At 39.5% G+C, this 27,757-nt stretch overlaps 1 protein-coding gene across 5 annotated transcripts in view; it reads left to right on the forward strand.

Annotated features, from left to right (window-relative positions):
- LOC109091154 (centrosomal protein kizuna) overlaps positions 1 to 27,086 on the forward strand; it is a 38,337-nt gene extending 11,251 nt beyond the window's left edge. For 2 of the 5 annotated variants that reach the window (XM_042742924.1, XM_042742927.1), the window contains 9 exons: positions 5,347 to 5,463; positions 5,809 to 5,976; positions 6,457 to 6,607; positions 8,908 to 9,073; positions 9,605 to 9,667; positions 11,011 to 11,097; positions 19,070 to 19,127; positions 25,424 to 25,463; positions 26,710 to 27,086. In XM_042742924.1, coding sequence (XP_042598858.1) covers positions 5,347 to 5,463; positions 5,809 to 5,976; positions 6,457 to 6,607; positions 8,908 to 9,073; positions 9,605 to 9,667; positions 11,011 to 11,097; positions 19,070 to 19,127; positions 25,424 to 25,463; positions 26,710 to 26,856 — 997 coding nt within the window. In that variant the 3' untranslated portion in view covers positions 26,857 to 27,086. The other 3 variants (XM_042742925.1, XM_042742926.1, XR_006156896.1) reach the window with 3 other exon arrangements.
- Positions 27,087 to 27,757: the final 671 nt, after the last annotated feature.

A 27,757-nucleotide genomic window follows, 5' to 3' on the forward strand; every position in this document is an offset into this window, starting at 1 on the left:
CAAACCATACATCAATGGAAAGCTTATTTATTCAGCTTTCAGATTATGTATAAATCTCAATTTTGAAAAATTGACACTTAAGACTGGTTTTGTGGTCCAGGGCCACAAATGTTCCAAACAAACTTATAACCCTCCAATAAGATGTTAAAAATAATCTACGCAGTTGTTCCTGATGCCTCCTCCTTGTTTTTGATGCAAACATGCTGTTTAAACAGGACAAGTGAAAGCAAAACTTCCTTTACTCTTCTGTTTGTCCTGTTGTCAACAGTAGCTCAAGCATGTGTCAGAAACTAAATGGTCATATGTATCATCCATTGTAGACAGCATCTAGCAATTGGAATGGGTTCTATTTGCATTTTCTATTTATTGGTGTGGCCAGGTTTCAACTGTTAAAGGGTGCTATTATGCTTTTCACTTTTTCAACTTTAATTAGTCTGTAATATTGCTGTTTGAGCATAAAAAAAATCTGCAAATTTACAAAGCTCAAAGTCATGAACCGAACGATTTGTTTGGACTACAACATATATTTTCCGGGATTTGTGATATCACAAATATTGACGAATGGGACAAGACCTGGTTATGTGGGAGACACGCTAGCTTTCCTAAGGCAGACAAATTTAGAGTGATTACAATCATCCGGGTTTAAATCGCGCTCAAATGTATTTGATTTTGGTGCAATATTTACACAGAAGCTGGCAGGCGGCTATGGCAAGGGACGTGACATTTCCCGAACAGCCGTCGAGTAGTGCCAATCACAACACAAACTGGCCCAGCTAACCAATCACAGCACATTTTGTATTTCAGAAGGCGGGCCTTCATTTGATACAGGAACTATATGAGCTGTTCATGCCAGACTGGGGAGAGAGGTGTTGTAATAATGTAAAATAGGTGAAAAAATAATGTGTTTTTCGAACAACCTAGTATGAGAGCATGTTCTAGTACACCCCCAAAACAAAATCAAGACTTTGTAAAAGCATAATAGGACCCCTTTAAGTGACTTAGTGAAGTGGGTGTGGACAGTGATGTGATATAAAACCTGAATTTGCACTGCGCACTGTGCGCAGACCAATCTGTGTATGACATTACAGTATCACTAGAGCTACAGTATAGGGAGCAGACATCTCCATATGCTTTCCAGACACTTTTGCGGTATTTGATGTCATACACGATCAGTCTGCGTAGTGTGCATTCTGTCATGATTTAAACTGCCCTGTCAGTCATCTTGTCACAGTTAACATCATCTATTTTGTTTAATCTGATTTCCTATATTATCTGAGAGAAATTAAGAGGCATGTTGATTTGCCAGTCACGGGTGAATCATGTTGAGAACTCTCCTCCTGTGTTTGCATAATAATGCATTTGAAAGTTAATGACCAGACATATTTTTATGAAAGATCACAGTGTTGTTGCTATTGATTATCACTCAAACCCCTTTCTCTACCTGTCCGTCAATATCGCATATCCACCATGTTTGTAGAGTAACACTTTTTATGTGTATTTGCAGTTCTAATCGAATTCTCGATCAACACAAACTGGGTTGTGGGCAATATTAGCCATTAGAGTGTGCACGGAGCTGCACGTCAAATTTCTACTGAAAAAATACTAATTTCAACATACTATTTGTTACTGATGTCTTGCCCTTGAGTCAGTCACATGCAAATGCCCATGTGACATCACAGATTCCACAACCTTCAAATGAGCCATGCAGCTCGATTAAAGAAATGTTTTTTATACTGAGGAGGGCATTTTCAGGGTGTTTTAAGGGTACAGAAATCTCTGTGTCAAACAATCAAGGAAAATTTGATTTGTCATTAAAGTATTGTTTAAGTGTTAGGATGTTTTTTTTTTTTTAGAAAACAAGATAAAAGAAATATTATGCCTGTTGAAATCATTGAATTGTACAGCTGTTATAAAAAGGGAAGGCTAATACAGTCAGTAGTAGAGTTTCTCCAAAAAGTATAAACCACAACAACTGGGAGATCATTTATCTGTGTGTGGTTATGTCGGATGGGGATGCGTGTACATGTGCACATGGGTGTACAGATTTAATGAATTGGGGTTCTGCAACAAACAACCTCACTCAGTGGGGCTCAGTTGTGGCTTTAGGACACCTTGTAAGGAAGGCTCAGACCCCGAATCCAACATTATTGGCCTAATCCCAGATAAAGCTTTAAGGGAGCAATTTTCTCCTCGGGAGATTTGACCCCAAGTCCCAGTAGACTCAGCTATTTCTTGACTTCATAGAATTTACTGAAGAATGAAAGTGTGGGCATCACGAAGGCTCTGCTCAGGTGGATAGTTAGTGAGTTGGCATGATGTGCACATATACTAGTTATGCTATTATTTCAACATAATGGAAATATATACACATCACCCACAAATGGAATGTTTAAACACAAAATTGTTTAAAATCTTATGAATCTAAAAATATGTCTTTATATCTATAATTGACTGCACATATAGAATCCAGTCCATTTGCATTTTCACTATAAAACGTATTATATAAATATATGTAAATTTTTGAATACATATGCCTGTTAGTCTATATGTGTGGATAACAAGATTTGTAAGATTTGCCAATGTGTTGTCCCTTCAACCCCTTCATAAAACATACTTCTGTAGTTATGGACATCACTTTTGAAAATGAGACAATAAAATGATATGCATCAATTACAACTTTAACCCTCCACAACAATGTAATTTAAGATTTATACTAAATTCTTTTTCTTTCTTTCTTTCTTTCTTTCTTTCTTTCTTTCTTTCTTTCTTTCTTTATTCCTTTCTTTCTTTCTTTCTTTCTTTCTCTATTCTATTCCAATCTATTTAATTCTGCAGTGAATAAATAGATTTATGGAATTCTATTTTATCATTATTGCTCAGTGCATACATGGAGTGCATTATCTACTTTAATGAATTGGTTGAATACATACATAGTACAAAGGTATGCATGCAAATTCTGCATGGCAGAATTTTTTGGCAGAATCATTTGTTTGCTTCATGCATAATAATAAAGGCTCTGCGATCAAATGAGATGTGTATCAAAACAAACATCCCCTTCACTTTAGATGCTAATGCATGTGAAAATCCTCAGTGGTTCCCTATGGAGGTGATTGTAAAGTGTTTCCTTGTAATTTAAGACCTTTTAATAGATTTAAATGACATTTTATTGACGACACCCACCACTTCTTGGGCTGCTACGTTATTACATTTTTGCTCACATTGTCTAGATATGAATATGGTTGGTGGTGACATCTCCGGCGTGTTATTATTCGTTGTGAGTGTTTGTTGTTGAACATGAATGTGAGAGTTTGTGGCCTTGTAAAGAGGCCAGGCTAAGAACAAAGCTTTTGTAACGTTATTGTGCATGTAAGCAAGAGAAGGAGAAACCATTAGTATCAATCTTATCATTTAGTAAATACCGTGTCGCACATGTTGTGATGCGAAAGTGGAGTCAAGGCTATCGTGTGCTCGGGTCTAGAGAGGAGAGTGTATCATTGTATTCTTTCGAGCGTTCCCTTCATGAAGCTCTCCTCTCAGCCTCTCATATGACAGCACGAGTTTGTGTTTTCAAAGATCTTGATGTGCTCCAGTTGATCTTTCAACTAACCCATTGTAATTCTAACTTTGTAAAAGAAAAGATCAGCACTAAAACACCCTGTAATGGATCCAGTGTGAAGCCCTTTCAAGTATGATGCTGAATTTGTAATGACTGCGTACTGTATCTTCACCGATTGATTTGTTAACATATTCGTTTCTCAGTATTTCCATGCTTTATCTGAGTCATATCATTTCCCTTTTTGCATTCTATTTCTGAGGAGGACTAGAATATATGCTAGAGGAACCATTATTGCTGTTATGGAGAAAGCAAATTGTCGAAATATAGATAACATGTTCCTCATAAATGGCCTCAAGAGCAAACACCTATGGATGCTGCCAACAATACTCTGTAATCAGCTGCTGTTTGGGTATGTTTGGTGTTTTGAAGAGCCCTAGCGAATAAACTAGGGGGGAAGATGATGACGGAGCAGAGGGATGTATGGGGGGAGGCTGTTTCAGCCGCTCTGAAGAGGACTTTGCCCAGATGGATTGTGCTCGACAGAATGTCATGGATATAATTCACACAGGCAGCTTAATCAGGGTGTTTCCAGGAAACAACCTGCCAAAGAGAGGCAGCGATTGTTTGGTGGCCTCTGACCCCAGGGCCCATTATAGATTGTCATAAATTCTTTTTGCCCGTTTTATATGGTGGGGGTTTTAGGATTTGGGTCTAGGTTTTGCAGAAGCTATTCTATAAGGGCCACCCAGTGCTTAATTCGTCAGTGGTACAGATATGGATCTGCTAGAACAAAATGAGCCACAAACAATATTTCACATTTCTACAGCCAGTGCTTCTCATTTAAAACCAAAGAAGAAGAATATGAATATGAATAAGAATGAAAAATAATATGGTTAATGTAAGTGTTTGTTTTTTTTGTTTGTTTGTTTGTTTTTTAAATTGCAATTTTAAAGTTTTTAATTTACTTAAATTCTTAATACACATTCCTGGTCTTACTGTGCATGATTCATCAGTGCATAACATTCAGGAAAAAAATATATATATCTTGATCTTGTAAGTAAATACATGTAAAGTCAGTTCATGTAATTAATGTGACTTCAATAAAAGCAAATTATGGTAGATTTGAAAAAGAGGATATGTCTAGATGCTGTCAAGGATGAACATCATCTTCAACTTCCTCATCCCAGTTCCAAATTCCCCTTAAAAGTGGTCCCCCTCAAAAGTCCTCCAGAATCCATTGCAAACTCACTCTCAGACCAGAGAGAGCAGGTTACTTCTTGTATGAAACAAAGTTTCAGCTTTCAAATTTTGCCTTTTTTTTAAAGAAATTCAAACGATAAATACCATTTTGTGGCTCTATAATGTGTCGTGACAGAATGTTGTAGCACCTCAGTTAAAGCGGTCATCTTTTCATATTTACTAGTTAAAGCATGAAATAATCATGAATGAACATTAGAAGGTATTTTATTTCAACCGCAGAAAGACATCACAATTTTTCAAGTTTAAGTCCACCAAAGTTAATATACTCTCTCGTCTGGTTTGTTTGTCTGACAAAATGGACGGATTCTGCGATATGATTGGTCAGATCGCCTGCCAGTCAAGCTCTCTGGGAAGGGTCAATTCCAAGTTGATAATATCAAGTCCCAGCCTGTATATATTTCCCATTAAACATTCTTTTTGCTCTGAAATATGTTACATTGTATAATCAAAGTGGCTTGCAAATGTAGTTTCTTAATATACACAATATACATGATAATTTAACTTCTTGTTTGTTTGTTCTTATTTTCCAGGCTCTCCATGGAAGGATTTTGTCATCTTCTGCTCAGCATTGAGCGACGTCTCAGTGGTAAAGACATGAACCTCTACAGAAGCACAGTCAATGAGCAGAAACTCGATGATATCATCAGGTCAGAGAAGGAAGATGTTTTGTTCCCTGCTTGAGTCTGCTTCCTCTCATGGTGCTGTAGTGTTCACAGATTCAGTGGAAATTGCATTATCCTGCCTTTAAGGGCTCTCACTATAAATTAAGTGCCATTACTTTGGCACCAACAACACTCTTGCAATAAATCTTGGTTTCTAAGGGGTTTTGAATCACAGTGAATTGTTATAGTAACCATTTTGCAATGGCATCCATACATGCCAGTTTATTGTTTTCTGTGTTTATTTGTGTAGATTGATAGAAGTGGAGAATATAAAGGAGGCACTCCACATATTCTCAGTTCTAATGTCATGTTTCTTTATGTATTGCCCAGTATATGTGGTCAGTTAGGGCGTCTGGATGGTGTGGAGCTGCATGCCTGTGGTGCTGTGGTTCTGCAGCAGCTGCCCGTGTTGTCCTGCAGTCTGTCTCATGGATGCCTGTTACCCAGTGATCTGATCAACACTCACTGGTCATCAGCTACAAAACCAGAACAGATCAGGTATAGTGCTTCTTTACAGTTCTCTGGACCAATAGCATCTATTCAGGTTGTTTCACTGTTACGTATAGCAAGAGACTGTTTGAGAGCCTATTTATTTTTTCTTTTCTGTCTCTGTTTCTTGTGTTTTGAAATGATTTAACTAGAGTGTATTTTTAATTTATTACAGATTTAATGTTTTATAAGTGTAAGAAGACTTACAGATTCACAGGTCACCACTAACAAAGTACTAAGCTGTTTTTGTAATACTGCATTTTGGTTTAAATTACATCGATGATATTTACATATTAAAAACAATAAAATGCATTTTATTTTAACAATAGAATAATATATATATATATATATATATATATATATATATATATATATATATATATATATATATATATATATATGTTAATGTTTCTTGCCATTATTTAATCGTGATGTATATGAAAGCAGTGTGTTTGTAGTACATTTGTTTGTCCTGGTTTGGGATTGCAGGTCGTGTCTGTCAGCTGAAAGTGCTCTTCTGTGGGACTGCTGCTTCAGACACTTCTTACAGCTTCAGCAACAGAAAATCTTCAGCGTTGACCACATCATCCAGCTCTTCACTCCACTCCTTGTGCCAAGCAATGCCACCTATACTGAGCAGGTATCGCTCTTACCTGATTTCTGCTTCACAATAATTTCTCAGTCTCAGTTTAGGTTTTTTATTTGTTTGTTTTTTTATACTGCAAGTATTCTTGGCACAGACCTGTTATATAAAATGGTGAATTGTCTACAGCCATAGTCTAAATTGTCTAAATCATTTTGTGGTGATAAATTGTGTTTATTACTTATTTTAGTTAAATCTATCTATTAGGGCTGTAATGATACACATATTTGTATTGAACCGCTAGGTACGAGGCTTTCGGTTCGGTACGCATTACAAACCGAATGATTCGTTGGACTAATCCTATTACATTTGGAAAATAAAAGAGCTTAAAGTGTGTGAAATTTAATTTTCTCAGTGCCACTGCGCTTAACAAGACAGCCCAAATGACGTAACAGGTGTTGCGCCAGTTGCACCAGAGGTGTAGCGGACAGGCCTGCGATCACAGATCTGTATATATATTATGAAGTTACTTTTATTATTAAATCAAGATTACAATTAATTTGCCCCGCAATAATTACCACATAACTGACATGCTGCGAGGATAAAAGATTAGGCTCTTTACTCCTTGATTAAAATGTTTTAAAAAGGGTCTTTTAAAACAGGTCTAGTGTACAATGAATTATACTATTATATAATAAAAATATTAACACTGCAGTCATCAATAAAAATCAATGTAATAAGCTTTTATTTCAAGCACTGACTTTCAAAAACAACCTGTTTAACACTAAATGTGTGTCTTGACTTTTTTTTTTCACTATGTATGGGCCATAAGAGAAAAATTAGGGGAATAAAATAAACAGGTAACTAAATACCATTATCAGCATATGCTGAAGTAGATTTGTCTCTCGTTGTCTCTGAGAGAATATGTGCGTCAGATGCCGAAAGCTCTGTTACTCCATCATTCCGATTGTACTTTCACTTTCTGTAGAGTGAATTGACTGAGATTAAGATGTTCTCCGGCATAACTCTTGCACAAAGTTTGCACGTTGCTTGTGTGATATCCATTGGCTCGCCTTCATGGTTTAAAACAGTAATATTTCCAACTTTTAATATAATATAACCATTATATTTCTTTCTTTCTTTCTTCCACGGGTCCTTAGCTGTTTACAGCAGGAAACAGTTTTTATGGTGAAGTGTCGTTTTTTTTTTCTTTTTCTTTTAATGCGTCTACTAAAGCATTGCTGAAAATGTCCTTAAAGTTTCAGTGATTCATGTTAGTGTCCATAAAACCACTTTTTAATGTCTGTAGTGGTAAGTATGGAGGCATTATTATCCTGGAATATGTAATAATTACGAGAAAATAATGTTTTTAGAGTATGATGCAGCTGGCCCATTAAAATGACCTCATCCTGTAAATGTACAAGGGTCTTTTCTAGAGCAGCCCTGCTATAAAATCCAGCTTTATAAAGTTCTTTTCTTTTTTGTTAAAATGAGGTCATGGGGTTGGTGTTGCTCTCCTGTTGTTATAAGACGATGTGTGAATCTATTGCTAGGATGTGATAATAGTTGACATTTGACCTCCTTTCCTTGTCATTATTTCTGATAGTTTCTCTTGACACAGAATTTATCAGCATTTTAACTTGCATAGTGACTATTTGGCTTGCTTTATAGTTGGGGTTTATATATTGCTCATGTGTATTTCAGTTGTTCTGTCTGTTCTGTATCTCATGCAGAGAAACTGAATTCTCAGGATCTGACCGAGGATGACAATCTAACTAACAGTTTACAAAGACGTAGTAATATTAGTGTTTTGTAATATTGGTAAACAGCAGTTTTAAGTTGAGAGCAGAGCTTTGAATAAAGATAACGATTTTAGTTTTTAGTTTTTAAAGTCAGTCACCAGCTTCCCTCATGCAATGCATTGCCTGTGGTATCAGCCCTCAGATCTTGTATAATTGTATGTGAAATTTGCTAATGTGTGAAAAATACACTGATTTTTGCTAGAAAATATTTGGAATACTGGAGATTCGATTTTGTGAATTCAAATGCATTGTAAAAAGTGTTTAATAGTACTGCTGAAATGTTTAATTAACAGACTTTCAGTGGGTGCTGCTGATTCTATGTGGGAATCCTACATGTTTTATTGTTGCTGTTTTTAGCAAATTCCAAAAATTAAAAACACATTAAATCTAGTCAGGTACACATAGTGATATCATTATGAATAACATGTTCTGGAAATCTACAGGCCTGCAAAAGGATTAGTTTTTGTGAAATATAATTTTTTCTAATCATGCATGACTGGAAATATTAGGTGGTGGAACCCTGAAATAAAGACAAGTCATCTCTTTGTCATCCAGGCAGGGGAGCTGTTGAAGAGGCTTCTGACCCACAAATCTGAGAACCATCAGCCGTCAGAAAGTGAACTGTCATCTTCTTGCAGCTTGCCCTCTCTTCTGGATGAAAGTGTGGAAATCAATCCCACCAGGCCTTCCACAAAAAGTGAGCAAACTGTTGGAACACAAGGTTAGTAGGCTTGTTTGACATTTCCGCTTAGCTGGCACTTTTTTGCATTTACAAATTCTGCTTATTGCAAAGATCAGTTTTCCGGCTTCAGATGGATAGCTGTTTAAATACGCACAGGTGTTAAGAGCAATGCTCGGCCAGACAGTTTAGATCAGAGAGAGAATCTGAGAGGGACTCCCCAAAAGCAGGCAAAGCGCATGAACGGCTCATTTCCAGTGCCAAAGCAGAGAAGCATCAGCTCGGTGGCTCCGTTCTGATGAAGGAAGAGGGGACCTCGAGTACTCGCAGGTTGCCAGAGCTCTGACCCTCATGAGAATACACTTTTGGCCAAATCTCATTTCCGACAAAGCCAGCCAGCCTTCATTCTCCCTTTAAACCTGTCTTAATCAGTCCTGCTGTTCAGATTCAAAAAGCTCCCCACCCCCCTTCCCCAGCTCTCTCTCTCTTTCTTTTCTTTCTCGTTTCTCCTCTGTCTCTCTCTTCAACTGTCTCTCTGAGCTGCGCTTTCCTTTCTGTTTTTCTTTGTTTCAGGAATTCAAAGTGCTGAAGAGGACAGTGCCGACCAAAGCCCAGTGGAAAGTATTCCTATTAGAGGTAAAAAGGCAGATCGAAGATTCTTCGTTCGGGAGTTCTTCTGTGCCTGTTTTGTCTTTCTCCTCACGCAGTAGATAATGGGGGTCCCTTTTTTTCCCAACTGGATAGCTGTGAAAGGATGATCAAGGTGAATCAGAGGTCAAAGTCCCACCTGAAGAGTGGAACAGTTCCTCTAATTATCGGCAGAGAAAACAAACCCATCTCTTTTCTTCTGCCCTAGGTATGGGTGAAACTGAGATTCTCAGAGCGCATAATGCGGAGGTTTAATTGTCCGCCGGCCGGGTTGGGGGTGCCGCACAAGATCTGTCATTGGTTCTCATTATCTGCTAAACAATGCCAGCCAGAGGCGGACTTGAAAAGACTGGATGTCAAGGCATCCTTTGAAAAGCCTCGGGTAGCAAGTCCCAGCGCTAGCTCAGAAATGTAAAACTATCCATTATTCCACTTGGCTATCTGATTTCAAACTGTGCCTTTCATGCGCAGGGCTAGCCCAAGAGCGCCACAGAGAGAGAAGTCCAGCTTCTCACTGCAACTAATCAAAGGCATAATGGTAGTAGAAAACCGCCTCTGCTGTCCCTGGCTGCTCATGAGCTGTTTACAGGCGGCTAATGAAGACTGCGTTGAGTTCTGTTGCCTTTCGTATTACATCACTTTGCAATCATCAGTGGAAACAGCGTCCGAACGGTGGCCTTCCACCGTCTCCATGCCACGCACAATAGTGTTTAATGTATATGGCGAACAAAAAGGAAATCTTTAGATGCTCTTTCTACATGCTACTGATGCCTATATTTTGCAGTCATTACACCGGAAGAAACAAGCAACAAACAACATGCCATACTGCAGATATCAGGATAACGAGATGCTGGAAAGTATTAACCACTTTGCAATTTTTTTTTTTCTGTTTGCTTGCGGCATTTATAGCCGTCATACTTTTGGTTTCCATGGCTCGTTTTCAAAAATATTTTAAGCTTGAATGCTCGCTGGTTAAAGATCTCAATTTCCAAAGTTTATAGAACATGAAAGACAGAGTTTTGAATGGAATCCAATAAGATGTGTGGCAACACAAAAGCCGGCGGGCTCTTTTTTTTTTTTTTTTTTTTTTTTTTTTTTTTTTTCTCGGAGACGGCAGCCTGTCTATGTGCATCTGGATTAGATCAATAGTTTAGTGCTCACTCACTCTGTTTTTCACCTCCTCTCTTTGCTCATCAGTGGCCTTAAAGAGCTGATGTTGGTTAATCAAACATCAGGGCTCTGGAAAGTTGGAAGTCGAGGTCTTTAGTAAATATTTGACTAGCTGCTTTCGCATTTTGTATTTTTTTTTTTTTTTTTTTTTTTTTCTATAGAGACCAAAGCATATCAGCTGCTTAAACAGTCTGTGGCACAAGAGAGACACTGGAGTGACTCGGAGGAGGAGAATTCTGAGCCGTCAGGTAACGGAAAATAATAGAAAATGATCTAAAGTTGAATTGTTACATTTATTGTAACTATACATTTTTTCTGGAGAGTTTGCAGGTTGTCTGTCCAGAGTGTGTTTGTAAATAATTATTTTTAAATGGCCCATTCTCAAGAAATTCTCAAGAAATGTGCCTTTTGTGCCTAAAAGGTTCAAGTTAATTTGTTTCCCGCACCTCAGGTCTAAGGTACCAGCACCATAATTGCCAGATATTGGCATACAACCATAAACAAAAATTTTTTTTTTTTTTTTTTTTTTTCCCCTAATTGTAAATCACTTTTTTATTATAAGAATGTATGTACATAAATAGCCCTTTCTCTTTTAATCTGCATGTACAGCGCCTTAAAAACATCTTTTTGTAAATAATTTTTTTTTTATTTGAATGTATGTACATAAATAGCCCTTTCTCTTTGGCATAAGTTTGTGTTATCGCTAGTTGCTAATTCTAATCGTGTATGTGCGCCACACGCATTGCGTATTGCATCATCCACATACGGCGCTAGTAATTGCATATGAGATACAGTTAAATAGCAATATTGGTGTATAATATTGTAAACTGAAAGTCACTTTGAGTATGTGTATATTATTATTTACTGAATAAGTGAGATTGTTTGTGGTATTTAAGCCATTTATTTATCCGTTCTTCCGAGCTCATTGTGGCAGATAATTTTTATAAATGCCATTTTCACAAGTGCTAATCTAGTCTGTACATGTCTGAATCGATCATTATATTACTAATTTGCTACTATGCTATGTTGCTATTATGTTTAAGTATAAATATTATGTATAAGTAACAGAGTGAGTTTATATATCATTACTAATTGGTTATTGTTATTTCTGTTTGTTTAGAACCACTCATATTAAGCTACACTCCAAGCTACTCTGTACAGCTCTGGCATACTCTCTGCTGCCTGTACTACAATCGTTCACTCAACCAAATTCAAGAACTGTAAATCCTCTACAAGTCTGAAACCATTAAAGTGTACTTCGTCTCTGACCCGGACGACTGATGTCTGCTCAATTTTCCACCAGCACCCACAATAGTGTACCTCACAAATGGTCCTTCGAGCCGGAGTTGAAGAGCTGTCATAAGAAAGATGCATCACAGTGATCCAGATCATAGACCTGACCTTCCTGAGCCTGCAGTCAGACCCAGACGAGTTGTGCGGCTCCCTAGTTACCTGTCAGATTTTGAGCTCACTGATCATCAACAAAGGTTACAGTCAAGACAGAGAGTAGATACTTATTCTGAAATGAGTGATGATTCAGAATTGCAAGGAACTGCACCCAAGCTCACCAACACCTCCACTGAGTATGGAACGGGTATGCAGTCATGGCAGCCACTGACAGAGTGGAGTCCCAGTAGAGAGTATGATCAGCAGCGAGCACTTACTTCACCCCTCCCTGAGCTGTCATCAGAAGTTCTAGCAGAGTTCCAGCAGTTGCGGAAAGAGACAGAGGAACTGCGACGTCATTTCCTATGAGCAGATAAGGAGACTGAAAGAGAAGAATGAGGCCCTGGAAACTCAGTTGAGCCTACTTGCAGTGAGTGATCGGCCCAGTCATTATCTACAGAGTACATCTTCCCCCTGTTCCTCAACCCCGCGCGCCAATATTCCACCTGTCACTACAGATGCCAGGCCCATCCCCTCTGCCTAGATCCAAGCTACCTCCGAGACCGATTGAGAGTGCAGCAGATTCACTCAGACAAGATCGCCTGCATGACTTAGAACAGAGGCTTCGGCAGCTGGAGATGATATCACCACCAACTCATACACGACCCTCACAGCACCAGTTCTTCCCCCATAGATCTTATGAGAGAACTGATGACCGTAGAAGTGGCTACAGCTCGACCCAGTTACGTGTTCCTCCCAGTCAAGAGAATACATATAGGGGACCAGCCTCCAACCATCCCGAACTTTGTGAAGCCAGAGCAGATCCGAGAGAGTTTTCCCGCCTGCGCCTCGCTTTGGAGAACATTCTTCCAGCAGACGCTACAGAGAGATTTAAATACCAGATTCTCATTGATCACCTGAAGTTGGAGGGAAGCCCTGTTGATTGCAGACTCCTATTGCAACTCATTATACCCCTTCTCAGATACTATGGAGGCACTTAACCAACAGTACGGACAGCCTCCACCAGTTGGCCCTTCAGAGAATAGCTGAGCTTATGGACGGTCCGAACATCAGCCAAGGGGACGTGAGAGCCTTCCGAATGTTTGCACTGAAAGTTCGCTCTTTAGTTAGTATGCTTCAGCAGCTGGTGAATAAAGGCTACATGGAATTAGAGTGCGGTTCCCATGTATCAAGACTGTTGTGTAAGCTTCCACATGATCTGCAGACTAGTTTTAGACGGTCTGTCCATCCCCAACAAGTTTCCCATCCCTACCTTGCTCGATCTCTCAGCATGGTTAGAATTCGAGCTGCAAGTTCAAGAAGACAGTACCAGGTTCTATCCTTCAATGAGTAGGCCAATACCTATACACAAGAGGGGACACCAGAGAGACACAAGACAGCCAATGAAGGCCACGAGTATTTTCCTCGGTACAGAGACAGACGGCAGTGACATGCCAGGTAAAGCTTCCGACCCTAAGCCCAGAGACAGGAAGATGTTCTGCCCATATTGTGATGCTCAAGACCACTACTTGAATGGGTGTGCCAGTTTCCAGAGACTTAACAGAGATCAGAAAGTGCATTGGATACAATCGCACAAGAGATGTTGGCGTTGTGGAAGAACCCATCAAGCAGCACAGTGTAACCTCAAGACACCCTGCAAGAGTTGTAATCGGCGCCATCTGTACATCCTCCATGAGGTTAACGATCGATTCTTTGTGAAAACACCTGAGACACCTAAGGTTGGACCTTCAGAGAATTGCTTGGTTAACACAACCACAGAGACACTGTATCTAGATCGGCCCACTGACAGTCGACGTGTCTTACTAAAGATCTGTAAAGTACTCCTCAGAAATGGCAGTCAGTGCTTAGAGACGTACGCCCTCTTGGATGACAGGTCAGAGCGCACCATCCTCCTTCATTCAGCGGCCCAGCAGCTTGAATTGACTGGTCGACCCGAAGAGCTTGTTCTACGTACAGTCAGACAAGACCTTCACATCCTGCATGGTGCATCAGTAACCTTCACGGTGTCACCAGCGTCCCAACCCAAGACTTCATTCAGGATTCGTCAAGCCTTTACAGCTGAGTCATTGGGATTAGCCGAGCATACATATCCAGTAGATGAGTTACAACGCAAGTATAGCCACCTACAAGGTCTACAGTGCCATGACCTGTTGAATCCGTCCAACCACTCCTCCTTATAGGGTCAGATTACCCTCACCTCATAACCCCAGTAGAGCCAGTTCGTCTAGGCCCACCTAACGGTCCTGCCGCTATCAAGACCAGACTAGGCTGGACCCTGCAAGGTCCCACTCAAGAGATCAAGCATTGCCTTCCAGCCAGCAGTGTCTCTTTACTGCTACTTCAAGCTCATATACCAACCTGTACAGACAAGTTGAGAAATTGTGGCAACTAGACGTGATCCCGTACCGCAGTGAGAAACTCATTACTCGCTCTAAGCAAGATCAAGATGCCCTTGCACTGCTCGAGTCCAAGACTACTAGAGTTACAGTAGATGGAGTAGCCAGATATGCCACACCCTTATTAAGAGTGAAAGATATGCCTCTCCTGCGAGCTTCCCCAGATACCACTCTGCCTTGTCTCAGAGGAATTGAGAGGCGATTAGTCAGAGATCCAGCACAAGCAGCAGCCTACCAGGTGGAGATGAACAAGTTGAAGGAGGCAGGATATGCACAAGTCATACATGCCGAACAAGTGGAGCAAGCTAAGGAGTCGTGGTATATTCCCCACCATATGACACAACATAACGGCAAGAACAGAGTCGTCTTCAACTGTTCATTTCAACATGGAGGGAAAAATCTCAACCAGTTGCTTCTTCCTGGTCCCACGCAGGGTCCTTCTCTGATGTCTGTCCTCCTGATGTTCCCTGAACACACTGTTGCCTTGGGTAGTGATATTCGAGGCATGTTCCATCATGTGTGACTGCTACCAGAGGACCGCCCACTGCTAAGAGTCCTTTGGAGGGACATCAACTGAGATCAGTCACCCCAAGTTTACGAGTGGCAAGTTCTTCTGTTTGGGACAACATGCAGCCCTTGCTGCGCGACTTTTGCCCTCCAAAAGCATGTCATCGACCATAGTCAGCCAGGCGAAGATGTCAGAGAAAGTATACAGAAGTACTTCTATGTAGACAACTTCCTCCAGAGTTTCCATACCCAAGAAAGAAGCCAGGGCACGGGCATCTAAGTTGCGAGACCTCCTAGCCACAGGAGGATTTGATCTAAGACAGTGGGCCAGCAATGCCCCTCAAGTACTGGACTCTATCCCATCTGAAGCCAAGTCAAGTAACCTGGTATTGTGGCTGACCCAAGAGCAACCAGAAGCACAAGAGTCCGCACTTGGACTACTCTGGCACTGTACCTCCGACACACTGTCATACAAGTATCGCCCCATTGAATGCTCTGCCCCTACTATGCGTCATATTTACAAGGTTCTGGCTAGTCAGTATGATCCCCTAGGGTACATCATCCCTTACACCTCGAGAGCTAAAGTCCTAGTCCAGCGTCTGTGGGACAAGAAGAGGGAATGGGATGACCCTCAACTTCCAGACAAACTGCTCCAAGCCTGGCGAACATGGGAGCAAGAGTTACCAAACATTAAGCACATCTCAATTCCCAGATGTTACGTTACTTTAAAGTTGGATAACCCCCAAAGTATCAGAACCCTACACATTTTTCTGTGACGCTTCAGAGCGAGCTTATGGCTCAGTAGCCTACATCCATACACTCAGTCCTCAAGGAGACATGGAGATAGCTTTCTTGACTGCCCGTTCCAGAGTTTCTCCAAAGAAACAACAGTCCATACCTCGTCTTGAGTTGTGTGCCGCTATGACAGGAGCACAACTAGCCAAATTACTGAAGACTGAGCTCAGTGTTCCCATACATCAGGTCACACTCTGGTCGGATTCCACCACTGTGCTGGCATGGATTCAAGCTGATTCGTGTCGATATAAAGTCTTCGTCGGAACGAGAATAGCAGAGATACAGGAGCTAACAGACCCCAAGGATTGGCGTTATGTTGATTCCAAGTCTAATCCTGCTGATGACATCACTAGGGGCAAGACCTTGGCCGAGCTAGCCAAGACAAGCCGATGGAGTCAAGGCCCATCATTCCTTCTCCTGCCTGCAGATCAGTGGCCTCAGAGTCCTCTCCTACAGCTACCTACTGAGGATGCAGAGCTGAAACAGGTCACATTCTGTGGACTTACAGTTCCTGTCCCCCACCCAGCATTGCCTGATTGCAATCAGTTTGGATCTTATAAGGAACTACTTGCAGCTACAGCTAGAGCCTTGCATGGGGCGGCTACCCCTACGGAAGTGCTAACAGCCGAGAATTATAGAGAAGCCGAACTAGCTCTCCTTCATCAAGCACAAATCCATAGTTTCCCAATCGAGATGGATCATCTTAAGTCAGGAAAACCTCTACCAATAAACAGTCGTCTCTTGTGTCTTGCCCCAGAGTATGACAGCAGTACCCACCTCATCAGAGTTGGTGGTCGTCTCAGACGAACAGAGCAGCTAGACGAATCCGCCATACACCCTATAGTCCTCGACTCTAAGCATCACCTAAGCAGACTCATCATCCAGGACTTCGATGAAATTCTACACCATCCGGGAGCAGAGAGGGTGTTTGCTGAAATACGTCGTAAGTACTGGATACTGAGAGGCCGAGAAGCTATTCGGCATTACCAGAGAACGTGCTTAGGCTGTAAACAGTGGAGGAGGCCAGCCCAGCATTCCCAGGATGGCCGACTTGCCTCTTTCAAGATTGCGCTTACATCAACCAGCCTTCTACTCCACTGGAGTGGTGATTGTTTTGGCCCTTACCTCATCAAGATTGGGCGCAGACATGAGAAACGATGGGGTATCATATTTAAGTGTCTGACAACGAGAGCTGTATACCTGGACCTGCTCTATCAGATGGACACAGATTCATTCTTAATGGCCCTCCGAAGATTCATCTCCCGCAGGGGCAAGCCATTTGAGATCATCTCTGACCAAGGTACAAAACTTCAGAGGTGGCGAGAGAACACTACAAGAAGATTTTGCTGTGCTCCATCCTTCCCCTCCATGAAAAATTAGCCAGCCACCAGATTAGTTTTAAGTTCAACCCCCCCAGGAGCTTCACACTTTGGCGGCCGTTGGGAACGAGAAATAAGATCCCTGAAATCAGCTCTTTGTTCTACTATAGGGGATCAAATTGTGACAGAGGAAGTACTGCGTACTGTGCTTGTTGAGATTGAAGGCATTCTCAATTCAAAGCCAATCGGATATACGTCCTCAGACATAGCTGACCTTGACCCAATCACACCCAACATGTTGCTCATGGGGCGGCCTGACTCATCCTTGCCACAAGTGGTATATCCTGAATCAGAGTTGCTAAGCAAACGGAGATGGAGACACAGTCAGCTTTCTGGCAGACCAATTCTGGAGACGTTTCCTCCGTAACTATCTCCCAGACCTGCAAGTCTGACAGAAGTGGCACAGAGAGGCAGAAAATCTACAGCCAGGCACAGTTGTCATGATTGTTGATCATCAACTACCCCGAGCTCTATGGCCAGTTGGAACAAGTAACAAAAGTGTTTCCTGGAGAAGATGGGCGAACCCGGACTGCAGAAGTGGAAGTCAAGAATAAGACCTATCTTCGTCCCATCACCCGGCTCATCAGCCTCCCAGCTTTGCCAGATTGAGTACTCTGTAGTACTATCCCTTACCTTCGTGCCTTATCTAAATTACACATTTCCACAGCAAATGTGGGGGCGGCTGTAGAAAAGACCGGCTATGTAAAGAGGCATTAGTGCCCCCTTGTGACTTTAAGAGCTATTGCGCTGATGACTTTGGGCATTTCCCTTTAACGATCCCTTTAACAGTATTAACAAGACGCAGTTCAGACATTCTTCGCTGTTGTTCATGCCGTTGTTGTTTTCTACTGAGTGCGTTCATATACAAGTGAGTGATTAAGTTTATGTTATTCATTCTCTTTAAATTGCTGTATTTGAAGGCATAAGTTTGTGTTATCGCTAGTTGCTAATTCTAATCGTGTATGTGCGCCACACGCATTGCGTATTGCATCATCCACATACGGCGCTAGTAATGCATATGAGATACAGTTAAATAGCAATATTGGTGTATAATATTGTAAACTGAAAAGTCACTTTGAGTATGTGTATATTATTATTTACTGAATAAGTGAGATTGTTTGTGGTATTTAAGCCATATTTATCCGTTCTTTCCGAGCTCATGTGGCAGATAATTTGATGCCATTTTCACAAGTGCTAATCTAGTCTGTACATGTCTGAATCGATCATTTATATTACTAATTTGCTACTATGCTATGTTGCTATTATGTTTAAGTATAAATATTATGTATAAGTAACAGAGTGAGTTTTATATATCATTACTAAATTGGTTATGTTATTTTCTGTTTGTTTAGAACCACTCATATTAACCTACACTCCAAGCTACTCTGTACAGCTCTGGCATACTCTCTGCTGCCTGTACTACAATCGTTCACCTCAACCAAATTCAAGAACTGTAAATCCTCTACAAGTCTGAAACCATTAAAGTGTACTTCGTCTCTGACCCGGACGACTTATGTCTGCTCAATTTCCACCAGCACCCACAATAGTCTACCTCACATGACTGTTATTCATAGTAAATATTCTCTGTATTTTATCAGACAAATACATGCTATTTCTAAATACATTACAAAATTGTGTATAAATGCATATAATGCATTTTTAATATTGTAGTATAAATGTGTAATAATAACACAGCCTTTCTCTTCTTTTTTAATTTATTTATTTTTTATCCAAAGACATCAACAAATTGGAGAAGTCTAAGGCACTCCTGGACTCCTTAATGCAAAATAGGCGGTAAGTACCTGAAAAAAAAAAAAAAATAATAATATATATATATATATATATATATATATATATATATATTATATATAAGATTTTTTTTTTCCCATTTGTCCTCTTTTAATAAAAAACCAGTAAGTGTTTGTCCTTGAAACACTGTTAGCATCATTAACACAAGTTCATGTGGGAGGCATCAGTCAAGCTGTATTTTCATTCAGAGTTACCTCTCTCATCATCGGCATTATTTGATTGCTTCGGTAAATCAGGACTTTGAATGATGAAAAAGGATCTTGAGGGTGCAATGTTTAGGTTTTCACATCAACACAAGTTCACACAATCAGCTAAGACACGCAGCCCTCCCAGCATCGCCTCTCCTCCACGAATCCATTAGGGCAGGTAATGGATGGGTAAACCTCGAGAAGAGTAATCGTCTCTGATTTCACATGCTTTTCCAAGCATCACGCTGACACAAGGGACGAAAGTCTCCCTCCCTGTCTCTGCGTCCTTTTTCCCCCCTCTTTTTCATTTTCTCTCTTCTGCCCAGTCTTTATGCCCACTGTTTGCCCGCCTCCCCTCGCTCTCTCTCAGCTAGTTTACAATATTTGCAGAGGAAAGGGTATAATGATCGCACTCTGATAGAGCTCTCTGATGGACGCCACAGTCTGCCCAATGAATGGCCTCATTAATAAACATAAGCTGTCTCTAGTGCGAGATGCTTTTGGATCAACCCAGAACCTTACAAAGCTCCTGAGAGAACCCTGACGGAGACTCTGCATCGCTTGTGGAGGGTTCGAGGTTGTTTAAAGCCCAGCAAAGATGAAGGTTAGCATTGGTGCATTTGCTTTGCTTTCAGGTAAAAAATTTTGTGGCACTTTTTTTTTTTTTGTGCTGTGTTGAAGAATTCCTCTTCTGCCAGTCACTTCTTGCGCTTTATTGCCTCTACAAGTACCCTGCACTCGAGCACCAGTAGAACACTACATGTGCTGTTCCCCCGTCCTCTCGTCTTTCTCGCTCTCTCGTCTCCGTCACTTACTGCTGTCATTCTGTCACTGAGCCGATGGGCACATTAAAAGACCCTCTGCTTCGGACCAAAACTCCCGACAAAATAGTAATAAAGCAAAATAAAATAAATCAAGTGCCTCTCTTTCTTAGCCGTAATTATGATTTTGTGCTTAAGCCGAGACCATAGCTGAAGAATCAGAGTTTAAAGCAGGCGCTTTGGTGCAAAAAATGCATTTATGGGCCTTTGTGCACCTCCTCATTATGTGTGGGGCTGATTCATTAAGTAATTGGTTTGCAGTTGTTTACATGAGTATTAAGGCCCCCTATTCAGCAGTCTTTGAGAGATACATTGTGCAAATGTTGCATGTTATGAATGCCCAATGAGAGGCGGGGGGCCAGGCCTATTGGCCAAACACTGCGCTGGGCTGAAAAGACCAGAGAAAAGCGTCAGGCGCTGCCTTTGCATAGCAATGACTCGCCCATAATAAGCTTTCCAGATTAAATACATGCAGTCCATACAAGATGCAAAGAGATACTCTTAACACATTTATGTGTGTTCATTTCACTATTATAGCACTGAAGAGAATTGGGGTCTTTCATATCCACCCCCGTTTTTTTTTTTCTTAATTCCCTTCCCTGCACTCTCGTCAATGTGTCGTTTTTACTGCGAAATACTTTTATCGAACACAGCGTTTTATTGTGTTATAATTCAGAGGCTGTGTGGACAGACCAGGCGGTATTTGTTACGCCTGTGTGCCGCAGTGATTCAGGAAGGAGAGCACTGGAATAAGCAGCTGCACTCCATGTAAAGGCCTCTTGTTTCTGCGCTTTGTTTAAGGCTGCATGCCACAGCTTCCTCCTCTTCAGCCGCTATTGTGTCCTCTGCTACTGCAGGCATGTAGCGCAGATCTCGCTCGCTCGCTGTTTCTAAATGTCCCACTCTGTTGCTTTATGAAAAATAAAAGGTTAGGATTAGTAGTAGGTTTGTGTAACATCTTAACCAATATTTCATCAGTTTCTCACACTGAGGAAAACAAATGCTTGTGTAACTCCAGCAGGACTGATAAAATGTAAAGGAAGAAGATCTTTTACACACCCTTGTTAGAGTTTTTCTAGTCTGACATATTTGCACTTAAGTTTTGTGTCACTGAGATACTACTAAGTTTTAATTTTCATATTTTTGTCTAGATGATCTGTTGTTTTTATTCATTTTTATTTCAGTTTTAGTTTATCAAGTTAAACTAAATTAAAATTAGAAATATTGCAATGAGAAATACAAATCTGCCAAATAGCTAAAATTATTATTTTTGAATATTTTATTGTTTAGTTCAAGTAACAACATTTTTTCCTTCTTATGGTTTTACTCAACTAAAATAACAGTGGTGAGTGTGTCTTTAGCTGTGCACCAGTGAATGAGCGTGTGCGGGGTGGTGGGTGTAACTAGGGTAGCACTAAACAGCAGTAGCCAGTGGGGGTCACTCTCTTTCTTTGTGCCTCATTATGTCCACCTGCTTTTGTCTGCTAAAAAGAATATCCTCTGTATGCATAACAACATTTAATTCACTGAGCAAAAAATTACACTTTCTTTATTTCCGAGGTGAGGTCTTCATTTTGTTATATTAAATTAATACCAGAGGTTTAAAAAGGGCAATAATAACAGTGACCCAGTTCCCTTGAGGTGCTGTCTGTGTGTACACAACCACAAATAAATAGAAAAGCCCCCCTGCCTGTTCTCCTGCAGTTCTTGTTCTTGGCCAGCAGAGGGAACTCATATTTAGCGCAGCCGTTGGTACCCAGACAGTGGCAGAGGGTGACAAGTAGAGGGCGCTCTCTCTGCTGTTCTGAATCATTACCTCACTCAGGGGTCTAATCAATGGTAAATCAGTGCTGCTGTGGGTCACAGCTGGGACCGGTGTAGGAGGTGCTACTGCTACCTTGCACAAACACACGTTCTATTAGCATAGCTGTGGAGGCGTATAGATGTTTATATTCATATGCTATATTCTCATGACAGGTATAGATCCATTTATACTTATAGACTGAAAAATGAAATTTGTTCTAGAAACAATTTGCATAAAATTGATCTTAATTTCACAATTATTTACAATGAATTGTCAAGTAACACACTGGATTAGACATGGATCATGGCATTAAGTGAATCTATCTATTAGTTTAATCAATAAATTACATTTGTTTTTTAAGATACGTAAATATCTGTGATTTTTGACATAACACGCATACATTTTGTTTTACTTTATAAACAGACTATTTCAAAAGGAACAATATCACAATGATACACTTTCATCAAATGTAATCGCAGAGCTATAATCGTACGTGATCACAGGTATTATGAAAATAACTTTGCCCAGACAACAAACGCAGACTAACCGCAGTCTATTTACATGAAGTGTATTGCTGCATAGGATGCAGAGAGACGTCTTTTATTCATAGCTCATAGATATCATAACAACAACCCACACACCCCATATATTAATGTATCAAATGCTTGCCTAAAAACGCACTGGGGCACTTTTCATCAAATATCGCAAATACATCCAAATGCTCAAAACAACGTGGAACAGAGGGAGAGCGGAAAAAGTAAACGCCGGAGCGGAGGGAAATAGAGAGAGGTTGCCGTCAAAGCAGTAATTTGCATCATTTTACACATTACATTCACCTCTGTGTATGAGACGCAGCCAAACAGTGGCCAGCCATGTCTTACATATTCAGATTCGTTGCCTCAATTAAGTGAACCTCAGTGCAAGATGAACTGGCATAAATGTTTATGGAAATGGAATATTAGATTGGAGGGTCAGTGGCATTCACAGCTCTCTATGATAATAGTGTCTTGAAATCAGACTCGTCACTGTCTGAAGTGGCCCAGCTGATAGAGCATTCCCATGGCAAGCAAGTTATATAAAAGAATAGCCCTATTTACCCACCCAAACATGTATTTATTATTGAGCTCATCATGACTAAAGGGGGAAAAAGCCCTCAAATTTTGCTTTAGCGTTCGCTGCTGGGAAAGAGAAAGGCCTCCCTATTTTCAGCTTTCAATTTGAAAGGGAGATGGAAAATTGGACACAAGATGTTTATTTGTTAGTTTATTTATTTTTGCAGACAGTTTAGTATTTAATTTTCTTAAATCCCATAAAGCATTTTTAAGCATGACCCATCAATGTAATCGTTATTCAAAAAATGTCCTTTATGTCCTTATAGTGACAGCTTATGTACTAGGACATGACAAAACGTACTCCTGGATTACAAAATAAATAAATATATAATATATACTATGCAATAAGCATACACTACCTTGTTGGTAAAAAATATTTTTTAAAGACATTTTTAAAATCATTTTTATTATTTTTAACTACACATCAGAGTATTCAGAAAGTTGATCATGGTTTCTATAAAAACTTGAAACAGCATAACTGTATTCAACATTTATAATAATAAGAAGAAATGGTTTGTAAGCACCCTATCAGCATATTAAAATGATTTCTGAAGGATCATGTGAAACTCGATCCTTCAGATGCTGTAATGGTGCTGAAAATTTAGCTTTGCCATCACAGAAATAAAATATGGCACAATAAAAACCTTTTAAATTGCAGTAATATTTCACAAAAATACTGTATAATATTTTGGATCTAATAAATGCAGTATTGGTAACTTTTTAAAATAAGGTAGTGTATGTGAGGAATAATGTACAGTCAGTCTGACCATGTATTATGCAGCTGCTTACCAAATAAATTATAATTTATTTTTTTAATACAAGAAGAATGTGAAATCTACCAAAATTATATTGTCAGTCAGTATACAAAAAAAAAAAAAAAAAAAAACAGAGAGCTAAACAATAAGTAGAATAAATATACTATAACAAATTATGATACACAAGAGTATTTCTAATGCTTATTATACATGTTTTGAATGTGCTCCCATCATGCTGTCTATGCAACACAAATCTCAAATATCTCCAAATATCTGCTGATCATATTTAATAAGGACTGTGCTCGGTCCACCTTAAAGGGCCATTTTGAGCAAGAGGATGATTACTGTCTGCATTGATGTGCTCTGCAAGACTGCACCCTTAATAGTATGTTTCTGCGGGGGGTTGCTTCTTCTAAAGTCATTAAAAGTAACCTTCACGATCGGTCTATATTGTAAACTTTGATGAAAAAGAATTCAGCTGCCAGTATCTGTTTCAGAAAGGTTTTTCACGGGCTTCATGTCAGTCATGTCCTTTGACCCTGAGAGTGAATGCATCAGTGGTACTTTATGTATCTGTCTACTGTAACTTTGATGCTCTATGTTTTATGAGTTTGGAGTTGTATTCTTATTGAGTCAAAGGTGATTTATGCAACTCTTATGTTCGTTCTGACCCTGATCATAGTATCTGCATGCATGCATCAATAGAATTTATGAAATGTCGTACTTTGTGCAGAGATGCTCTGGAAACAAAAGAGCTAAGCTGAATTATATGAGAGCCAGCCTAATTGAGTTCAACTACATCTTTACAGCTCTTTTGGTCAGTGTCAAGGTTGTGCCCACGTGACTGAATTAGCCATCAGGTCGGGGGGGCACACGTGAATACACATACAATCGGTGTTTGGTTTATTCATCCAAATGCATCAAAGGGAAACTCTTGCTCCCAGAATCCTTTAAAGTACACAGACGTGAAAACAAAATCAATGATATGGATGTATGAAGACATGGAGGGTGAGGATGAGGGTGAAGATGAAGATGTCATTGTTGATCTGAATAGCCCTGTGCTGATGTAAATGAAGAAGGAAGCCTGTATGAAAAGTAGCGTGAGCTTTTGCATATGCATCAATGCAGATCAAAGGCTTGTCAGGGGTCATGCATTTACATAGAGATATCAGTGATGCTATGGGAACCTGGGAACCCGGCAACCCGGCACTCAGGCCACTTATGAATAGAGAGCCCTGACCGGGTCCTTCAGCGCCATTAGAAAAGAAGTCAAGGAAGTTTATTTGGCCACTCGCCCCATCTGAGGGGAAATGATGTTCTTCAGGGTTTGGTTAGGTACCTTTGAAAGAAAAGTTGGCGTTTTGGTAAGAGATGATGGCTTCCTGGAGCATTTTACATGTTGCGGCTGAATTGATGTTGAGCGATGACAAATGTGTTTTACCGATTGTATGATGAGATTCAAACATTGAGGTTTCTTTTTTTCGTCTTCTTCTTTTCTTTGTGCTTCTATGTTGTGAAACAAAATGTTATTGATATTACATATGTGTAACATATTCATATCTCTTGTTTTTTTTTTTTTTTTTTTCATTTCTCACAGGAAGACTGCAGAAAGTAAAGCTTTCTCTGCTGTCCAGTCAAAGGGTAAGACCGCTGTACAAATGACTAAAGTATTAAAAATGTGGTGTCTAGATGCAGCTGCCAGCACATTGTCCAGATGTCTCTTTATTTTAATGCTTACAATCCACATTAAGATACACTACTACTCACGAACAGTTTACTGTACTGCCTACATTTTGTAAGTACACTACAAGGCAAAAGTTTGGAATAATTATGCTTAATAAGACTGCATTTATTTAATCCATAATACAGTAAAAACAGCAATATTGTGAAATATTATGAAAAATTATCAAAGATGGCTTTTTACTATTTTGAATATGTTTTCAAATGTAATGTATTCCTGTGATGGTAAAGCTGAATTTTCAGCAGCCATTACTCTTTAATGTCATATTCATAAAACATTATTAATAATGTTTCTTATTAATATCAATATTGAAAAGAGTTGTTGCTGCTTTGTGGAAACTGTGATGCTTTTATTTCAGGATTCTTTAATGAATAGCCAAGTTAAAATAAATAGCTTATATTTTTATATATATATATATATATATATATATATATGTGTGTGTGTGTGTGGTGTGTGTGTGTGTGTGTGTGTGTGTGTGTGTGCATGTGTGTGTGTGTGTGTGTGTGTGTATATATATATATATATATATATATATATATATATATATATATATATATATATATATATATATATATATATATATATATATATATATATATATATATATAGTCAACATTTGAAGTGGATCAAAACCTTTCATTAAAGTTGTGCAAAAACCTAAAACCAAAATGTGTTCTTGTCTTAGGACAACTTTGATGAACTTTTTGATCCACTTCAAATGTTGACTACTATAATATATATATACTACACTTACACTACCATTCAAAGGTTTGGGGTATCACGGTTTCTAAAATATATGAAGCAGCACAACTTTTATCAGCATAATAAGAAATGTTTCTTAAGCAGCAAGCACTGAACACTGGAATAATGATATAATTTGATCAACGCTATAAATTAAATTTTAGTAGATTTTTTTTAGTAGATTTTAGTAGATTACAATACAAAACAGACATTTTAAATTATAATAATATTTAACAATATTACTGTATTTTTTATTAAATAAATAGAGCCTTAGTGAGCATAACAGACTTCTTTCAAAAACATTGAAAAAAAACCCCACTTTTATATCATATTCATGGGCAAATTCATCTCTGCCCCCTTGCTGCAACCGATGTTAATGGTGTACACATATATTTTTGCTTGCAGCATTTTGGGGAGAATCAGATGACAGCAACTCTGAGATCGAAATGGCCTTGCGTCCTCAGTCCCGCACCACCAGCAGCCACGACTTTGATGATTTTTATGATTAACGTTTCTCTTTTGAGAGTTCACACTGTCGAGTTTTTTCAATGAGCAGTTAATATGTTTGAAAGAGATGCCTTTATACAATCGCAAAACAAACAAAAATCTTCACTGAGGAATGAGTGCGACATTCCACGAAAACAAAAAAGAGCCATCCTCTTTATTGTGGCCAAAGACTGTGAAGGGTTTTCAAAACATGTCGGTGTTAACCCTGCTTGAATCTCTTTAGCTGAACAACACTTGGACCTGGTTGAAATAGATTAAACTTGGATTTTAAAGTGATTCCTTTGCACTGTGTTGAATATTACGCATTTTAGATGCTGCAGGTACCTGGCGGAGAGTTGGAGTGGAATGCTCTGAGTCAACTCCTATGAAAAGCCAGTGCACAATGGCCACTCTGCATGCTGCTGAAACACCTTTGAACTCACTCAAGTACCCCTGGCCCATTTAGGAGGACAAAATGCGTTGTGCTCATCTCAATATAGAAACAAACGCTCTCTTTATTTGTGGCGGTAGAAAAGCGATTTCGTCAGCCGAACGTGATGCGAGCGTCTCCCTGACTGACGATATGCGTGCAGCAAAGTCCACTTCACAAAAAAGTCGCACATTTTTATGCCCTCTGGCTGATTCTTGGGGGATGTCAAGTTAGTTTTTATATATTTTGCGTCATAGCCACAGACATCTGTGTTACTGTACAAAGCATGTGACGTGCTGGCTTCGATTTATTGTTATAATATACCCCTCTAATGGCTATTTTTAGACTCCACATGATAGTTAAAATTACAGATAATTATGATAAGGCATTGAAAAGAGCACTGATCAAACACAGCAATATCATTACAGTAATCATGGTTATTTTTCCAAAACAGCCAATCAGTGATAACGACTGTAACCCTTTTTCTAATGGACCTGAAAATAACATTGCAAACTAAAATTGCTGTGCACGGATTTC

The sequence above is a fragment of the Cyprinus carpio genome, chromosome B17 (assembly GCF_018340385.1).
Source record: "Cyprinus carpio isolate SPL01 chromosome B17, ASM1834038v1, whole genome shotgun sequence".
Taxonomy (NCBI): Eukaryota; Metazoa; Chordata; class Actinopteri; order Cypriniformes; family Cyprinidae; genus Cyprinus; species Cyprinus carpio.